We start from the raw sequence: 19405 nt of genomic DNA, 5'->3' as shown, positions 1-19405 counted from the left end.
TAGTGCATGCGCCCTCGTGTTAGCAATATCTGCTGCCAAGGGGGTATGTGATACACTGAAAACGCTGCTCGAGTTCCGTTCGACAACAGAAGAGACGTAAAGGGGCTATCGTTATATATAGAGACGAAAGGGTGAACGAGAGAAAAGACAGAAAAGGGGAGCCACACAGTTGTAAAATCTCAGTATCGCTTCGTGGGGCGCTCGTGCACAATTCGCTGTAATCGCTATGATTACCATAGTTTTCATGAGGTATGTTTATATCTGTCTCTCTTCACTTGAAAATCATTGGTGTAGTTAAACAGCTTTTTTCAATAATTTTTTCATGGTTTGTGATTACATGTAAAAATTCTTCGGAAAGCTCGACATTACTATTTACTAACGGAAACCGCTGCGATAGAATATTACTTGTTGTATACGTGTCTTCGATTCTTTTATTTATTTCCTTGGTGTTATAGAGATGCTTTTCATTGCACGACGGTCGATCATGTGACGTTCTGCGTGTGTTAAAAATGTGAAAAAGCAAGTTAACGGATGGTGTAAAAACCAACGTTTGTCTAAATAAACGCGTGTTATCGTAATCTGAATTCTTGATCAAGATATACGACAAGATTTGATGATGTGTTAGCCAGTTGCTATTGTTTCACTGCAGGTTCTAATGCGAAAGTAAACAATTTTTCGATGACGTGTCACATTAAACGTTCTCCTTTTATGAGTTGTATCATTTCACAGTGAATCTTTCGAACATCAGAGTTATTCTTATATTCCGTTAATTAAAATTTGTTCCTTTTCCCCCTCTATCTCTTTCGTACCAAATTATTACACCATTTTCTATCCTCCTTTATATGTTTTAACGAATATTTAGTTGTTCATATTTAGAATTGAACGTATTGTAATCTTCTATTTTTTGAGCAATGATTGTTCCCCTTGTAAGTGAGCGTCGCAGAATGTTTCAAGCTCATAAATGAATTAACATTTTTTGTTCGAATACCTATTCACGTAATATATCGTCGTGGAGTAAGAAAAGGTCGTGTTTATAGTTATCTAATAACAAGGAGAATTATTGTTCAAATCAACTAGACTCTACAAAACTTTCGGTTGAAAATATTTTTTACGAACCTCATGATCATCGCTATCTATTTACGTGTAATGATTCAGTTTCAACGGCAATGAATGGAATTGACGATTTCTGCTTGATCGTACATCAATGTAAAATTGGCGTAACGTAAGAAAATGAACGAGATGATTGAAAGATTCTCTATTTTGATTTCAGAAGGCAACTACGATAAAAGTTTAAGGAGACACGTGGACCATGCCAGGTTAAGGGGCAAAGTGGTGACCTAAAACTCATCCTTGGTTCTGACCCTCGATGCTTACGCTACGGCTGGTGTCGACTCATTTCTTGAAGCAGCCATAGGCAGTGCCCTTCGCCTTAGAGAAAGGGCTCGATGCGATGTGCCGTGATAGGGACATGAACCCAAAACTAGTCAAATTAAACGATCTCTTTTTAACATCATATTGGTTGCCAACATCGATTTAAAGTTGCTCGAAGGTTTCGTGCGCGTGTCGACGAAGGACTTTTCTTCGCCGGTCCCTTCTCCTTCGAAAGTTTTCATATTCACCCGTCCTTCTAATTTTCATTATTCGCTTACCCCACACATTGTTCCTTACCCTCTGTTTAACGAATCTCTTCCGTGCGGAACTGAAAATTCGTGACTTGCTGTAAACGTCAACGTCATTATCAACATCGGTATCAACATCACTATCAACGTCAACGCCACTGTCAACGTTCACGCCATCGTCAACATCGAAAAATCAAGCTTTCACGGAGAATAAACATAAAATACATCGAACAAAAAGATTTAATAACGAAATAAACAAGGTGATACGCAAAGTTTATCGAAGAAAGCTTCGTCGAATAAAATACTTTGCTCTTCCGCTAGCTATCATTTCGCACTCGAAAGAATAATATGCAAGATAATTTCCAAGGTACTTTCTTACCAGGTATAACATATCTACTCGGGAAATCCACTGCGAAGGAGAGCAAATAACCAAAAAGCGTAACTCGAAGTAGTATCCAGGCTGAACTCCATTTACTTCAACCTGTGGAGGGTCGCGAGGGAGTGTATTGTGAGTTTGCAGTATTTTTAACAATTTCTATAGTAAATTTCGGTAAACGTTCAACCACAGACGATTCGTCGTTGATACTATCCGATACACGATCTCAGATAGAGCAATCGTTGTCGTCCTGATGTACATTAAAGAAGCGCATAGCATAAAAAGTTTATCGATCAACCTACTCTTTAGAGATTGAATATCGCAAATTCCATTGTTCGATCGGTATCGAATTCTCATCGATAGAGGCATATTGTCTTCTGTTAGATTTATCGTGAAACGCAACTTTGCAGTAGATGGTAAAGAGTTAAAAATTACACAGTTGCTAGTTCAACGACATAAAAGTATACTTTATTCGTTTGATATTGGTAAACTAGCTTAATAGAGACAAAAAAAAAAAAAAATTGTCAATTTAATCAGTGCGGCGGCGGTGGCGGCGGCTCGCGTTGTAGACAAAGTGGGATGAGACGTCCTCAGCAAGATCATCACCATCTCCACAGCAACCACCACCACCATCATCATCATCATCATCATCATCAATACTATCATCAACAACAACACCACCATCATCATGGATCTTCGTCGAGTCCTACACGATCTCGACAAGTTCACGACAAGGTAATTTCCTTTAAGTACGATTCACCTTTTTTCAAATGTCAATAATTTACGATGAAATTCAATTATTTCCAAGGACGAATCCCGTTTAGCGAAAGTGAAACGCGTTCTGACAGTATCGTTATTAAGACGTAACACAGGATCTACGAGGGTCTTTGGTACTCGGCTAGATTCGATCGAGCCATACCTCGACACCGGTGTGCCTTTTGTGGTGCACCGATTGTGTAATTATATCGAAACTCATGGATTCCAAAGCGCCGCGGTTTTCCGTCTGTCCGGTGGAAGCCCAAGACTGGCAGAAAGATTGAGGGCCGCGTTTGAGAGAAGAGGAGACGCTGACTTAGAAACAGCAGCCTGTCCCCCGACTGCGGCAACGCTTCTTCGCCAGTACCTAAAAGAATTACCACAACCTGTTGTACCATCAACCCTTGTAGCTAGGCTATTGTCCATTCATGCCCGTAAGCATCCGTTACTTTAATTACCCTAGCACGCTGCCCTTTTTCTTTTCCACTTCTTTTTACGTGACATGCTCGTTTGAAAAGAAAAAATCATAAACCATTTGTTCACAGAGAATTATGCTAACGAACATGACTGTTGGATTAATTTAACGAAAGAGCTACTGTCGACTCTGCCAACCTCCCACTATCGTTTGCTTGGTTACTTGGCTCTTTATCTAAGCAAGTACGAAGCTAAACATGGACGTAGTGCCGGCGTTTGCGGAGTATTCGCCCCTGTAATTCTACCTCATGTTCCACCTGCTACCACCCTTCTTCGTGATATCTTAGCCGAAGCATCTGTGCTTTTTCCAGATTGGTAAGTCGCATATATATACCTTTTTACTTACCTTTTTTAAGTGCATGCATTTGCTGTAAGATGTAGACATGTTAAATTGATCAAACGAAAACCTGTTAAACCTGTTAAATAAATATCGCGATAATCAACTTTGCGACCCAATGCCAGATTTCGACTATATAGGCAATATGATTATCGACCATAAATACGCATAAACCGCATTGTCGTGATTCAACAGTTATATTTTTTATTAATTCTGACCAATAAAAAGGAAGATAAAGACAAGATAAGTTTAAAATACACGTAAGTTTAATTATAAGAGAATGTAATTCCGAAGCAATTATAAATCGCGTTATTATCAGTGTTATCTCATAAAGAAATCCAATCGATCGGCTTGCAATTACACGTTAGCACGTCTTAAAACTCTTGGCTCGTATTCGCTCACGCGTATAGTTCAATTTCCTACGGTTCTACGTACAAATAGGTATGATATTTACATTAGGTCACTTTAAGTTCTCAAAATAACATTAAGTTCCTTGTATTTTGTAAACTTATTTTTATTACATACATTCGATATCATCGTTATCGTAAATTATGCTCGCTTCCTATTAAAGCATACGTATCGATCCTTGATCTTGTTGGAATAATTCAATACCGACGAACGTTCTTGAAAACGCAGTCAATACTTCCTTCTGTCTTATACTTATTTTTCGATTAACGTTCAAGGTATATGCCACGTGCTCTTGCATATCAATATCACAGGCATGCGTTTTAGATCGATTTTAGCGTTTTCAGCTGTAACCATAAAAAGAGGAAACGTCGCAACAATTTTTTTCGGCTAGCATTTTTCTTTTCTCACGTTAAATATGTAACAAAATATCGGGTGTTTTCGATCTATATGACTGCATTATTTCAGTAATGCCTCCTCGTATTAATACCTTCGTATGATAGATACGTATAATGCAACGTATCGTCTCTGTTTTCTTATGGTTTGGTCAATGATATCGTTGATACATATCGTATGACAAAGAGATAAAGTACGATTAAAATTCGAAATTATATATATATATTGTATTATATTTAATAATGAGTAATTTATTAATGCAAGTATTTTCATCTTTTACGCAAAAAAAAGAAAAAAAATAAAACAGTAACAAAGTGTTTTTTTTTTATGTTTATTTACATACATATAACGACGAGTTTGTTACATGTACATACAAGTTAAAAGAAATATTTTTATTTCAGACTCGAAAACTTAAAAATTTCTTTAACCTTTTGTCTCTTTCTCATCAAATTCAAACATTAATTGCAAATATATACATAAATTTTGCCTTATTTTATATGTACAAAATATCCTTAACATTGGATTTAGTGTATTCTATGTCATTTCATAGCGTGGAAACTCTACCCAGATATTTTAGCTAAAATTATTTTAACTTTACCACTAAAGTGCGTAGTTCCTCAATTTAGCCTGAAGAGATCATCCAGTCACGCGGTTCATGTTATTCAACTGTACAATGTACTGTTTAGTACGACAAAAAATACGGAGAAAAACCTGTTTTTTTATGCTTATCGAAATAAACGCTTAAACTCGTTAACAGTCATCGATTCGTATGAAACTGCGACAAATAACGTTTTTGCTGATTTTTCGTAATGTTGTAGAGCATGATTTTGCATAAGTTATCAAATCAAAGGACAGGTTACGATAAAAAATTCTTAACTGTTATCTTCGATAATTGCTAAAAATTATAGGCAGAGGAGAAATCATCAAGTTTTCTCTTGCTCCTGATTTTTCATGTTAGGGTTACAATAAATCCTATATTAATTTTTATCAACCTTGAAATCCAAGATTCGTCGGCTACTCTCATTCGTCCTGAAGGAACATAAATTTCATCGATAAACGAAAATTAGGGAAAAAGAAGAAAATAGTGTTCACTTTTATCGTTTGCTACTTTACAAAGAATTGAATTTTCACATAGAAGAATCGAAAATATGCTTTTCGTTTAAGATACTACGGACACCTATAGTTTTGTCTATCTCAAGTAAAAATTATTATTAACCGATTCAGAGATGCCTGAATCAATCATAAGCGTTTATAAGTTTTAAAGTAATCATGAATCACGAGTCATTGTGTTTTATAATCGATGCGATTGCAACATATGTATATCATGCAGTCTAGTCGTTCGAGGCACTGATCCAACAATGACGTAATCCTCCTTAATAAGTTTCGTCCATCTTAAACACAACCATAATCATGCACAAATACATATATAGAATCGTTACGTATTACGTGTTATGTATCCGTAGTTGAAGGAAGAGTCGTTTGGCACAAGCCGGTTTCAGCAAGAAACACGCCTACCAACGAAAATAGTTCAGGAATCGAGATCTCTCTACACGAAAGTTGGCAAAGTATATATGTATTTAGCATACAAATGGAATCGTTCGTACACATGCAGTTTGGCTTTACCTTCGATCTTTCGGCTATTTTTGTAGATAAGTAAACGACAAGTTTTCAAAAGAGAATGTTCACTGACAAACGATATCGAACGAGTTTACCTAAAAATCATAGGTATTCTATTACTAGTGATTTTACGATGTAGTTCCGTGCTAAATGTATATACATCGTCGACCAAAAATAATGTTTTGTTGACGTCAAGGTGTCAAACATGCGGTCGTGGATATCCATGTTACATTTGTTATAGATCGTCATTTAATACAATTTCATACTAACGAAGAAAATGATTTTAATCTTATTTCATATCGATAGAGGCGGTTATATTATTGCACGTATGGAAGAAAGAATTGGAACTAATTCATGAATTATCTGTCATAAATTATAAATCATCGTAGGGATCGACGAAGTCATCGTTAGGGGCATCGTTGGAATCACTGGGTATCGAGCTATTATCGCTGCCATGTAAATTACAATACATTTATTAGATAAAAGTATTTTATATTGTCTTAAAAGAGTAGGATTCGTATCGGAACTATACTCGTAAGTTAATCACGATATTGCTAGTGACAAGCTCGAAACCGGTTTCGAAGGGTTTGTTTCTTCCGGTGCAGCATAGGAAAGCAGCCACTGTAGTGGTTTCTGTGTAGTTCAGCATGTGAAGCATTGCAACACAGCTATGGAGTTTGGGTGAAATTCCTATGTTAATTATGGTCAATTTTACGAACGCGTAACCAGTGCCGACAAACATGAGTCAACGGGAATATGGATAGAGAAAGAGTTTCCATTCGATCGATTCTCGAGGCTGTCACGTGTATTGCATGTATACTCGCTGTATATACACTCACGGTTGATAGACAGTAAGTAGTAACGCTCGGGAAGTCGCGTGCGTCACGCTCGTCACGCGCAAAGACGAACTATACAAGATCGGTGTCAGTCGAAGGAACAGAATATAGAGAGAAGAGTGGATCGGCAACAGTCGCAATCTAATTTCTGACCTGTTCGAAACTTCCATTCGATCAACGCGTACCATCGAATCGGAAGCAACGTGCAACGCACGCGTTTGTGAACGTGAAATCGACCGTGAATCCAACTAATTTCTTCCTCGAAAATTCTAGGTTCTGTGTTTAGACTCACGACTTCTAAACGTGTACTTTCATACGAATCAGCAGACATATATCTTGACTAATTATGCGGGAATTAAGTGTTGTCTGTTCGTTGTGAACGACAGTAGTTCTTTGGAACTTTCGATCGAAAAGTGTTCGCATTTCTTGCGTACGAGTCGACTGAGAACGCTCTCTCGTCTAGTTCTACAAGCAGACGACTATAAATGTTCCATCGAATCGCTGAGAGACTTGTGTTCGCGCCGGTGGTCCGCCATTGGAAAAGAAAGTTGGTGTTCGTGATTACATGAATAACTTCTACTGCAAAAGGGATACGCGTACAGTAAGTTTGTTGCACGCATAACCAACATAACAAATGCAAATAAAGGGTCGATTCCTTTCCCGTTTTCCGTATTTATCGACGATTCCTCTTCTTATATTTTCATGTTCATACTTCTTTCCGATGGAAATTCTTTTCTAAAAATACAGATAGACGGGTCGCAATTGGTCAATTCCAAGTATTGAAAAAATACAACAAGGCTAAGAAGTTGATACATTTAATGTGACAAATTATACAACTTAATCCTGCATGATATTAACGTAAGAGGTAATTCGATTTACAGAAAGAAGTCTGAAAATAGGAATATACGATGTGTTGTTATGTAATGTCAGCGCGATACGAGATCTCGCGGTTTTATTAAAATCTGCTAAAAAAGCATCCATAAAAATGCAACTTTTCTTTGCTTTCATGCTAAACATGTACTACGAAGGATATTAATTATTTCTGAGGACACGAAGCAGTATTTCTTACGTACTTCGTTGCTATATAATCCGTGCATTACTGGAAGTTTTTTAATCGATTCCTTTTAACGGATATGCCGACAATTTGTTACTTACGATTAATCGATAAAACAGTTCATTCTGATTTAAAATACGTAGCTTAAGAGGAAGCAGTTCCTTACATTAGAATTCTAGTAAAAATATTTTCTCTTTTTAATTTAATTGTTAGCTTGTTCTCACTTTTTATCTTGTTTATCTTTATTCGTTCGCCACTAGGATATGTGCATACAATATAAAATATCATTTGGGACGATTATAAACTTCGATGTAACCTTGAATGTGATTTTCTGTACCTGTGGCAAAAATAACGTCGTTACATTGTCGAATCTGAATGTGTTTCCATGGGACAGCGAGAAAAATCTCACCAGGAAAGCACAATAAAATGCATACTGACGTGACCTACCTCGTGGTTGGCGTTCTCAAAGGCATTTCTCTCTAACGCTGATCGATCACAGTCCACCGTACTTTTTTTCTCTTGTTGAAAGAACGACTCGACTCACTCAAGTATGTAACTTTTCAATTTCCCAACGATGCATTGGGTGCTGCCAGACAAGTTGTATCTAAACAAAAATATGAAATTTCGTAGCATGGTACTGTTTTATTTACATCTTAATATTTTAGAATTAAAATAAAAAAAAAATATGTTTCATTTGATTTTTAAAACTTTTGTAGATCTATTCTTACTATAGTTTCTAATACCACTTATTTAGTATCTACATATTAATTTTTCAAATGTTATGTAAAGGTATTATGAACTTCTCTCTTACTCTTTCTTTCGATACACTTTTATTTTTAATTATCTTACGTTTCCATTATTTCGTTCAACATGGTTAATTTTTTGTACATTCTGATCGAAGCGGTCCTCATTGGCGTGCCAATGGAATTTTCCAATCCCTCGCGTATAACGAAGGATAAAGTAGCGTGTGTAAAAATAGGAATGTTACAATATGTATAACAAGATTGAGGACTTTGATTTCGTAAAGCACATTTTACTTCTCACTACATTAGGTCTATCTTTATTTCTAATATAAGTTTTGGTTTAGTAGTATTGTTCTCGTGAAAAAGAAATACATTAGCGCAAGAACCGGTGACTCAGTTGTAATTTCCTCATCTTTTATTATTATTATTATTACTATTATTACTACTACTACTACTACTACTCCTACTACTACTACTATTACTACTACTGCTGCTGCTACTACTATTACTACTATTACTGCTGCTACCACTGCTGCTACCACTGCTGCTACTACTACTATTACTACTATTGTTATATAAAATATCTTTCATAATAACATAAAATTTTGTCTTAGTCCTTTTATTTATTGCATTTATTGAATTCTGATTTACATAGAGTATTTTTCGAATTCCTTTATCAATCATACTTCAGCGGAATAGAAGGAATAGCACTTTAATAGGAGCATTTAACTCTACTAATGGTTTTGTTTTCAGCATCCGAGATAACGTGGTGAACGGCGTGATCTCTGCAAGTGATTGTAAGATTTGCAAGGATACAAAGGACGAATCAAAAGATTTTGAAGGAGCGTCGTTGCTTTGCGCGCTGAAACCGCGTAAGCGTAAAGAACGTCACGAATCCTGTTGTCAAGAACGAAAATTGATAAGGTACGATAAACAAATGGAGAAAGAAAATGCTTTAACGAAGTTATAAAGATTATATATAAGACTAGTTTGACTTGTCCTATTCTCTCTCACGAATCGAACATTTTTAGAAGTAGTAGCGAGGAGCGTGTTCTTGAAAGTCCCGCTGAAGCCACGGACACGATTAGACGTGTGAGCAGTCACGAAGATTTTAACAGTGAAAAACATTTGCATATTTTATCTCAGCTCGGACAAGACATGGGTCATGGTGTGGTGAGTTTCCTTCAATATGCAAGCAATGTTTATTACTTATAAATTGAGCTTTACACATGTAAGGTACTTTATTTACAGAGATGCGGAAGTCTTCCCTTACATGAAAGAACAAATGTTTCACCTGTATCCAAGAAAACTCCACCAACTTCGTCACCGTGCGAGACAGCTTTAGAAACAGAAAAATTTGAATGCGATGCTGAGAAATTGAGAAGCAGCGAACGTTTCAGTCGAAGTATTACTCCGAGAGGACGAAGGCAGGCTCGACGAAGGAGGGTGCATAAAGTTACAGACGCAGAAAATTCTAGTAAGGTAAAATTTCTATTTGTTCTTTACATGTGACATGTAACGAAAAAGAATCTATAGAATTTCTATTAAATTGAAACAAAAATTCTTTCGTTAGGAAAACGAAGAGGAAACCGATAATATTTATGTATCATCGAATCCTAATAGCTGCAATGGATCTCCAGCACAAAGTTTTTTGGAAATGTTGAGCAGTGGACCGAGCCGATCGCCATCACCGGCTCGTCCTCCAACAGTTAGTCATGAAGATCTAAATAATCCCAGCGTAACTAACTGGACTTTTCAACGACAAGAAAATGTAAACAAAAATAGGATATTAAGGTCAATTATATTTAATAACGACATTACGTATTAATCTAATTTTCGTAGGACGAAGCTGCTGATGCACGAGTAGAAGCTATGCTTTCTCCAAGAAATTCTTTATTACTACCTAGACGTTTTTATTCTGAAAATGAAATGCAACCTAATGCTCCGAATATCGCTGAACTTGGTTTAAAAAATTTAACCAAGTATATAAATGGCTTGAAAAAAAAGATAAAGAAATACGAGGACGAATTTGAAGAAAATTTTGGTTATCGTCCAAGTCATTCTGATAAGATGAGTAACAAGGATATCAAACGATTATGTACAGAATTAAGTAAATTGCGGAAGGAGCATAAGTTATTAAAGGACGATCCGGTGAGCGCATTATTAGCTAATGCAAATAACAAAACAAGAGCAACAACTAACGGTAGTCCGACAAACAACAATAACAGCCAAGAAAAATCTAGAACAGTTTCGATGGAAGAGATGATAAAAGAAATAGAAAAAAAATTAAGCGAAAAGAGATTGAAATATAATAGACCCGAAAATATGGAAGAACTAACCTATGAACAATTAATAGATGAAAAAACTGCTGTTCAAAAAGCTTTGCTCCATATTGAGAATACTTTTGGGAGGCCAGTTTCTAAAGAAGATAGAGCTGTCGTGCGATCTTTATATGATAAATACAGAACTTTAAAAAGATTACTTATTAGAGCAGGCGTGGTGAGCGACATATTTCATAAATCTAATAATAATCTTAATTATATATATATATATAATTGTATGTATGTATATATAAATTATCTTTAAACTTTCTTTGTGTTTTTCTTGCAGAACAAAAATAAAGATAGCATTTCAGAGTTGGCTACTATTTTGGAACATGAAGCAATGGATTTTACATCATCTAATTTACCTAACAATTCATCTGATACAGAGAGGAGAGCTAGTGAACCTGATATGTCACATAGAGGTATTTTGGATTGTATAGATTCGGTAGATCAATTACCAACTGATAGTGATAGTCAGCACAGCAGTAGCGAAGGAAGTCGTAGTAACAACGAAAGTCTTCACGCGCTTCCACAGTAAGTTTTTAGTATGTACAATTCACTTCCTAGAAAGGTATTAACACCTACTTAATTCGATTTTAGAGAGGAATTATTGGTACAACAGAAATTAACCAGAGAAGAGAAAAAGCGTCTGCGACGTGCTTTAAAAGAATTAGAAGCACAATTCGAAGCTCGTGCCGGCCGTAGAATGCAAAGAGAAGATCGTGGCCCGCAAGTCACAACCGTTTACGAATCATATAAGCAGGTTAAAGCAAAGCTTCGACTGATCGATGCTCTAGTAGCTAAAAATGCTTGACGCAGTATTTAATGAATATCTTGAAATTTACATACATCTAACAACAAAGAAAACTTCAAACATTATAAAACATCCGAAATATATGCAGTGGTTATTATGAAACCGAAATTTCATACAACATTAATAAAAAATGCTATTGTGCAACAGGAGGCAACAAAAAACATCTATCCAAAATGAAGGATATTAAAACGAGACACCAGTATATATGTCTGATAATTTGAATTTATCCAAAAATCAAAATATTTTAAGAGAAGAATGGAGAGGCTGTCTCTGGCTGTAATACTTTGACTTCGTATGTATTAATTATAATTGGCCAACGATCTATTTTAAATCAAAATATCAAACCGATATAAGAACATGTACGCAAAACTCTATTCTCAACTACTCTTATACTGAAATCTCAGTTACTGAAATCAGTACATTGATAAATTAATTTACCTTTAATTCTGATAAAAATGTTTGTTGCGTGTAATATTATATTTGTACGAAATATTTTCAACGACAATTTCAATTATTGTAATTAACTAGATTGTTTTGATAAGACTCTTGTTATTTTAATGACTCAGTGAAGTGCATATTATAAAATGATATCATACGATAATAAATAATAAAATTAGTACCAGGTTAGTATTCTGAACTCTAAACACTAATAGTTAGAAAGTAACAGTGGCTACCGCGTTATAAACAATCTGTCGATTTGCATTCAATTTCCTTCAAATACTCAACGTCAGATTCAATAAAGTAAGGAAATGCTTATTGCATGGTTATTGTAAACTGCCAATTTATACGAATAAGTACATCACATAAAAAAAAATATTAAAGAAAAACATGCCACTGACCTGCTCCATTTTACATATTTTTACCAGTGTTATTTAAAATTTTGTCACATTTTAATAGAAATTAAAAAAAATTTACTTCTTCCTATTTTATATTATTTGCATATACATGTATATTGCATCATATTTTACCATGTCTGTGCATTTCTTTATGTTTGATTAAATGTTGAGTATGTAAAAAAACAAAGACATAAAGAAATGAATTATTGCTTGAAAAATTATTATATGTACGTATCTTGCTATAAATCAATGGATTCTAACATGCAAAAGTAAACTACAAAAGAAGTATTAAAGACAAACAGTGACAAATTATGAAAATAATTTCATAATTGAAACGAATCTAACGAATACATTGTATATCGATTTCTTTTTTTTAGTAGGCATTATATATTTACATACGTCTTTGTACTCTATCGATTAATAATATTATTGCCATTTTCAAATTACTATTTTTAACAAATTTATATCTTTTTTTATATTACATGACATAGGATATCATTTTCTTTAAAAGCTAATACATAAATTGAATGAAAATAGAAAGAACAGATATCTAGATTATAGATTATACATTATTTAAACTAAAATTGATATTTGTTTCATTAGTCGAAGATTATCATCATATTGAATGTTGAGAGTAAAGAACGGATCTGTGGGGTTATTTGTAATGTAAGTACCTTGTAAGAAATATCACATGTTATAATTGTAGAGTACTATAAACTGTTACAGTCTTATAGCTGTATTAAACATATTCATTAAAACCTCGTTAATTTTTCCGTTTTATATTTGTGCAAGTAAAATTTTAAGGCAATTATTCTGAAATATAATGCAGGTGTGACGTATATAAACAGTAGCCTTAAAATTCAACTTGATAAAGCGTCTTAAACGAAGGTGCTAAAGTTTCAGTTCTAATCTTATCAAACGAAAGAAATGCTTTGCGAATTTTAGCAACATGGAAGTGCGCCGAAGGGGTTCGCGTTTTTAATATTATGATTTTGCAGCAAACAAGAACTACAGAGCTTAACTAGTACTTATGTATTAAGAACTATAAAGTAAAACAATGTAGGAAATATTCTATAAATTAATATATATTTATACATATACGTATATGATTTTAAATCTTGACTAAAATCAATCGATGTTCAAATTTTTAAATTGATTATAAAAAATTTCTGGAATATTATATGCGTAGTTTCAATTGGTTCCTTGCAACATATTTTGGTTTAATCTATGCTTTTTTTGTTACAAATAAAATTATGGCGGCCCCAATTCTTTAGCGCTAATCCATTTCGCACACTCGTATGAAAAATCTGATTTCTTTGAATATTTTAATATTGCATTGATCCAATCGACATTTGTTATAAAATTCACCCGCTGAATTAAAATATGCGGAATTAATGGAACAGAAAAAGATTTTTTAGACCAAAGCATTTTTTAGTCTGTGATATAATATGAGAGATATATTATTTATGTTAATATGGGAGAGTGTGTGTGAGAAGGATTTCATTTTTTTTGTGGAAACGATTTCTTGACGTGAGGAAATGTTTTCGGTCATCTCCTTCGTAGAAGGTAATCGAGATTGATGATCTGTTTAAAAGATCGTAAAATAAAAGTAGTAATTTAAGTAACGTTACATTCTTTTATACGAAAAAAAAGAAAAGAAAGAGAAAGAGCGACTGAAGTAGAAAAATCAAAAGTAACAAATCCGAGTAATTTAATTTAATTTAATAAAACTTACAATTTTTTGTAGTTTTTAATAATCCAACAAAACTATATTTTAACGATTAATTTCCTTTCACACGATTTTCAAATTCATTATTGTATTTACGAATATATTTGCAGAAATAGACGCATTATATTTTATTAGTCTTTTAAAAAGACTAATTTTATATTAAACATCATAGATATCATAAGATATTCAATCAATTTTGGATGTGTATTAATTTTTATGATAAAAGTAAAAAAAAAAGATACTGCTTCAGAAGTAAAATAACATTTTCTATTAACGTTTTCTGAAATAGACCTCGTACATAAAGTACAAGAGACATATTTGTTGATATGTGATTTTGTATAATCGCTTACAAGATAAATATTTTTGCCACTATTAGATTGAAATTTCGTTTACGAAAAGTATAAATTGCTTTTTTATTTCGTAAAAATAATTCGCTCTTAACGATGTATTTAAATATTAAAGGTAAAAATAAAAAATAAATAAACAACAATTTTAATTATTCTGCAGCGTTTGAAAATATGAAATTGTGTATATACGTATAAACGGTATGTATAGATGAAAAGCAAGGGCGTATATCAATATACGAAACTAAACAAATCTATTAGTCGTTATAACAAGTAGCATGTAGAATTGAATAAAAGAAAAATATGATCTGCTAAAAATATCGTTTCTGTTATATTGAATAACCTTAACAAAGTCCTTGATATTTCTTTTATAGTGCATATTTTATATTTTAAATATTTAAATTAATAATCTTCTAAGCATTATAGTGATAAGAAACAAATCTCTTATTGGGACCACACAATTGCTTACTTAAGAAAAAATATTACAAATTTTTTTTGCATTATACTTTATATGTGTTTATCATGTTTTATCAAATTTCAAACCACTTTTTATGACAATACTACATAAAAAATAGTTTCGATTAATATCATGTAACAAATTTGTTAATAATTTCAGCTTACGTGATAAATATGATCCACAATGTATTGTTACCATGATGTTAGTTTCAATTGCTTCTGAAATGTTTGAATTTGCCGTAAGAGACCAGCTAGACGAAGAGAAATAGGTTCCCTTGTGACAGCACTATTTCCCCTTTTGTGAAAAAGTTTTTGCTGAAAATTTGATCCATTTGATCCATTAGATTTAGTTGATGTAAATGGCATAGCTGCATACAATTTATCTGATCCCAGCGGAATTTCAGTTGATATACAAACGTAACTGTTCTTTTTTTGTAATAATTTCATTTGATGTTTTAATGACATCACCTAGGATCAAAAACATCAAAACATTTTTTATAAACATTGGTATTGTGTATAAGCTGTAAAATATCACGATTTAGTCTAAATAAAAATAAAAAATCTGCAAAATAATCTTACCTCTTTATACAAGTTAACAACAGCATTTATCTCATCTTCTTTAATGCTTAATTCTTTTTCTAAATGTAGTATTTCTTCTTCTAAATCTTTATCACTGTATTTTTTTGCTTTTGCTTGTAATCTTTCATATTTTCTATAGTGTGTGTACATATGTTAAGAAATATTAGATTAATATAGATTACTGAGTGTTACTTTATCATTAGTTGACTTAACTTACGTGTTCATTTCCTCGAACTGATCATGAAGGTTAATGAGAACTTCTCTTATTCCTTTAGAATCTTGAGAATGATTAACTGTTGAGGTATTAGAAATGTGTTTATCACAAATATTGCCCTGTAATGTGTTCTAGATTAATATTTTTAAACAATCTATTCATCTAGATAACTTTACCTGATATATTTTGGATTGCATTTCTGGGTTTTTCATCTTCGTGTTTACATTTTGTTGGGAAGCAAACAATTTCAACATTTTATTGTCTGTTACATGTAGTATTGTATTCAGTGTATTCAATTGATTCTCTGATCTAGTATCCTGTAAATAACAAGAAATATTTTTGTGTTCTGAAATGAAAGATGAACATTTCCAACGATATTACATTTAATATTGTCTACTAAGCAAACCTTTTTCTTATGAAAATTCCCATATTTATTTACACTGCCATTAATTCCTTTTTGTAAACTCTGATATTGCTCAATATTTGATTTTAAATTTACGTTTAAATTACTTACTCCTTTCCTATCATATTTTAAAAACATATTTTCATTTTCTAATAAATGATCACCTTTACTCATAAACAAATTTTCTTTCTGTATATGTATATTATTCATTTGGGAATCTATATGAGACAGTTTACTCTGTTGATTGTTTATCTGTTCTATGAGAACAGATGCAGGCTTCATACCTCTGCTAATTTTACGAATAAGAAGAGGTGTCACTCCTGTTGCAGCAATTTGCCTTGTTTTCATAATGCTCAAAACCTTTTGAATAAAGAAAGGTTGTAACAATAAGCATAGTTTACTTTTATATTTAATAACATACTTGCTGTATATTTAAACCTAAATTATGACTTGGGGTTACAGAAGTACCCACTACAAAGGGTATATTTTGAAAGTTGAATCTACCGAAATATGAACGATTGGCTCTCTTCAATTTAGAAGCTAAAGTTGGCATTTCATAATTATGAGTAACTATTGGGTCACAATATGATGCTTGTATAATTGCATGTTCACACTGATGCGAATTGTACTTTTCCATGGTACATGCAGGACTGGTTGAAATTTTCAACTTATTACTTAGATCATTATTAATTGTAATCCTTCCTCTGAAAATAGAAGTTAATATTATATTTGATATTATATAATATCATTGCTATAACCACTATCATGAGTCCTTACACTGTTTTCTGATCAGTTTGATGTTGCTTTTGAGAATAATTTTGGCGACAATCTACATTAACATCACTAACATTTTGATAATTATTATCTTCATATTTTGGTTTTATGGATATGTTTTGTTGTTTATTCATAGCTGAAGATGTTAATATGTTAATATAGTTCATGTGATGTTCAAGTTTTGAATGTTTACTAGGAATAGCAGATGTGCTACCACTCTTTGCTGCTGCATTATGATAAATTTCCACTACATCATTAGATGTTTGTTGAGATTTGAATGTATGACGATTATTTACACTATCTAAAATATACATAAAAATCAATATGAAGTTCTCAAATGAACATCTTTATATGATACTTTTTTGTTTCCGTTTTTTCGTATCCTTTTTTCCTAAAAAAATTGTATCTCTTGTAGTTACAGTACTCCGTGAATTAGAACAGTGTATTTTTCTTCTTCGCCTTTTAATCTTCAATGGAACAATGTCATCTAGCTTACATAAGGAACCTTTCTTGCTTGATAATGCTGAAGAAATAGCTTTCTCTTTTTTTTCGTTTTTTGTAGAGACTTTACTTTTATCCACGGATCCATCTTTAACATTACCAGAAATATTTAGTTTAATATCATCTTTTGCAGAAAATGATTCTTGAAGTAAATAGCTATTTTGATTATCCAGAGTTAATTGTTCAAAAGATTTGGTTAAAGTTTCATTATTTCCTATTAATTCTGTAGAATATTCTGTTAGATGCTTTTGATATGGGAATTGCCAATTGTAATTGTGTTCTTCACACTGCTAATAAGATTTTTATGAATATAGTTATGAAGAACAACTTCTTTTAGAATGCATATCAAATATATTCATAACTTAAACACAATATACATACTGCCATGTTATTTTTCTGAGTTTGTAGTAACAATCTTGATTGTGTGTTCTGTGGAATAGCATAAGTTTGTAGTGTAATCGAAGATAATTCAGTTTCTGTTCCTTTCTGTTTATTTAAGTTCTTTTGTTTCTCTTTTTCTTCTTCTTTTTTCTGCAGATTATTTTCTGATAAAATATTGGCTAAATTTGAAGTTATGAAAGGTTTATCCTTGTGGATCTTATCATCTGTAACATGGAGAATGCATTTGAATTTACTTTTTATAATGCACAATAATAAAAGTATATACAGTGAAAAAAAAATGTTTTATTGTATTTTATTGCATCATTTTCATTTACAAACATACATAGTGTATCAGAATACTTTTCCAAGGAATTATTACAATTCACTTGTCTGGAAACTATAGTTTCATCATTATTAGAAGTCTTTATTTTACAATTTTGCCAATTTGGATCACACAAAGTCTTTTTAGTTTCTTGTATTTTTGGCATATCATGATATAACATTTTCATATATTTCATATGAGATTTTAATGAATCACATCTTTCTTTTGTAGAATAGAACCATTGTTTTACATTTTTCACATCTAAATGAATAAAACTCAACATAATTAAATTAAATTATTTCTATTACTGTAGTGTAAATATAATATATAGATTAATATAAGTTATTTTGATATATTTAAATCACGTATGCAAAATATATAATTACCAGTGTAATATTTTTTCTTGTAATTAACATCCATATTCTGTTTTTAGTTAATTAATATACATAGTTTAACTATCAAACAACCATCATTAGTAAGATTAATAATAAAAGTTTTTGATGGATAAAAGAAATTTGTAATAATATAAAACTAAAAGAAATCTATAAAAAATTCAAAGAATAAGAATTCACAGGTTACGTTTTTATTGTTTATCGATTACATTTTTACTTATATATCTTTTGTTTCCAACACGTTCTTCTTTCATTAAAAGAAAATCGTTTAAGGGAAAATTTTAGTTTTTAGTCAGCTTCTTACAAAAGCTCGTAAAATATTTAAATATGTATTACCCGTTCTAATATTGACTTTCATTTAACTTTTCAAACATTTTAAAAATTACATTTATTATTCTAATGTTATTATTAACTAAAGCATTTGATTTCTATTAAATGTGTGAAATTGTAAAAGTATTAAATTGTTTTAAAAGTTACCTATAGATTTCTTAATATTAAACGACAATCAAATTTATTTCTAGACAAATAGAATGCAAAAATGTTTGTAATAAATATAAATAAAAATTATACTTTTTAATTATAAGACTATGTAAGTGCTACAACAATCTAAAAATACTCAGAGATAATTAAATTCAAAGATAAGTTTAAAATGAAAAAGAAAAATCTAGAATAGGGAAATCTCTGGTAAATTTTTAAATTGAATTACTGTAATACTGGTTTATA

The 19405-nt window shown here is 32.1% G+C and overlaps 2 protein-coding genes and 1 long non-coding RNA gene across 6 annotated transcripts; 1 reads left to right on the top strand and 2 right to left on the bottom strand.

Annotated features, from left to right (window-relative positions):
• The first annotated feature begins 106 nt into the window (after positions 1-106).
• On the top strand, positions 107-14978 carry LOC132908606 (protein FAM13B). The gene is made up of 13 exons (XM_060962735.1): positions 107-249; positions 1271-1879; positions 2002-2127; positions 2533-2730; positions 2804-3185; positions 3297-3540; positions 9367-9537; positions 9645-9786; positions 9865-10095; positions 10187-10384; positions 10456-11112; positions 11224-11471; positions 11538-14978. The coding sequence occupies exons 4-13, from the start codon at positions 2575-2577 to the stop codon at positions 11749-11751; spliced, it is 2643 nt and encodes an 880-aa protein (XP_060818718.1). The 5' UTR covers positions 107-249; positions 1271-1879; positions 2002-2127; positions 2533-2574; the 3' UTR covers positions 11752-14978.
• On the bottom strand, positions 4042-7032 carry LOC132908615 (uncharacterized). Its single transcript, XR_009658384.1, has 2 exons — positions 5356-7032; positions 4042-4314 (listed from the first exon to the last, which is right to left on the bottom strand). It is a non-coding gene; the product is annotated as an uncharacterized LOC132908615 (long non-coding RNA).
• On the bottom strand, positions 7041-19167 carry LOC132908607 (uncharacterized). 4 transcript variants are annotated; one of them, XM_060962736.1, is made up of 13 exons: positions 18863-19167; positions 18677-18713; positions 18312-18551; positions 17969-18192; positions 17445-17877; positions 17090-17387; positions 16734-17016; positions 16316-16672; positions 16086-16226; positions 15913-16040; positions 15696-15828; positions 15282-15584; positions 7041-8474 (listed from the first exon to the last, which is right to left on the bottom strand). In XM_060962736.1, the coding sequence occupies exons 2-12, from the start codon at positions 18708-18710 to the stop codon at positions 15309-15311; spliced, it is 2547 nt and encodes an 848-aa protein (XP_060818719.1). In that variant the 5' UTR covers positions 18711-18713; positions 18863-19167; the 3' UTR covers positions 7041-8474; positions 15282-15308. The 4 variants fall into 4 exon arrangements, with proteins under 4 accessions (XP_060818719.1, XP_060818720.1, XP_060818722.1 ...); XM_060962737.1 differs by having other exon boundaries at positions 17445-17874; positions 18677-19167; XM_060962739.1 differs by lacking the exon at positions 18677-18713 and having other exon boundaries at positions 18863-19165.
• Between the last annotated feature and the right edge of the window lie 238 nt (positions 19168-19405).

Source organism: Bombus pascuorum, chromosome 7, assembly GCF_905332965.1.
Source record: "Bombus pascuorum chromosome 7, iyBomPasc1.1, whole genome shotgun sequence".
Lineage (NCBI taxonomy): Eukaryota > Metazoa > Arthropoda > Insecta > Hymenoptera > Apidae > Bombus > Bombus pascuorum.
The sequence above is the reverse complement of the archived record's forward strand: the minus strand, read 5'-3'. Positions and strand labels throughout refer to the sequence as shown.

Bases quoted from the DNA above. Each gene is read 5' to 3' on its own strand.
- LOC132908606 (XM_060962735.1), top strand. From the start codon at position 2,575: ATGAGACGTCCTCAGCAAGATCATCACCATCTCCACAGCAACCACCAC. The intron at 9,538-9,644 runs GTACGATAAACA...GAACATTTTTAG, and splicing joins CAAGAACGAAAATTGATAAG to AAGTAGTAGCGAGGAGCGTG. The intron at 9,787-9,864 runs GTGAGTTTCCTT...CTTTATTTACAG, and splicing joins AAGACATGGGTCATGGTGTG to AGATGCGGAAGTCTTCCCTT.
- LOC132908607 (XM_060962736.1), bottom strand. From the start codon at position 18,710: ATGGATGTTAATTACAAGAAAAAATATTACACTG. The intron at 18,193-18,311 runs GTATGTTTGTAA...TCCATGTTACAG, and splicing joins AAAGTATTCTGATACACTAT to ATGATAAGATCCACAAGGAT. The intron at 16,673-16,733 runs GTATGTTATTAA...TTTATTCAAAAG, and splicing joins TAGGTTTAAATATACAGCAA to GTTTTGAGCATTATGAAAAC.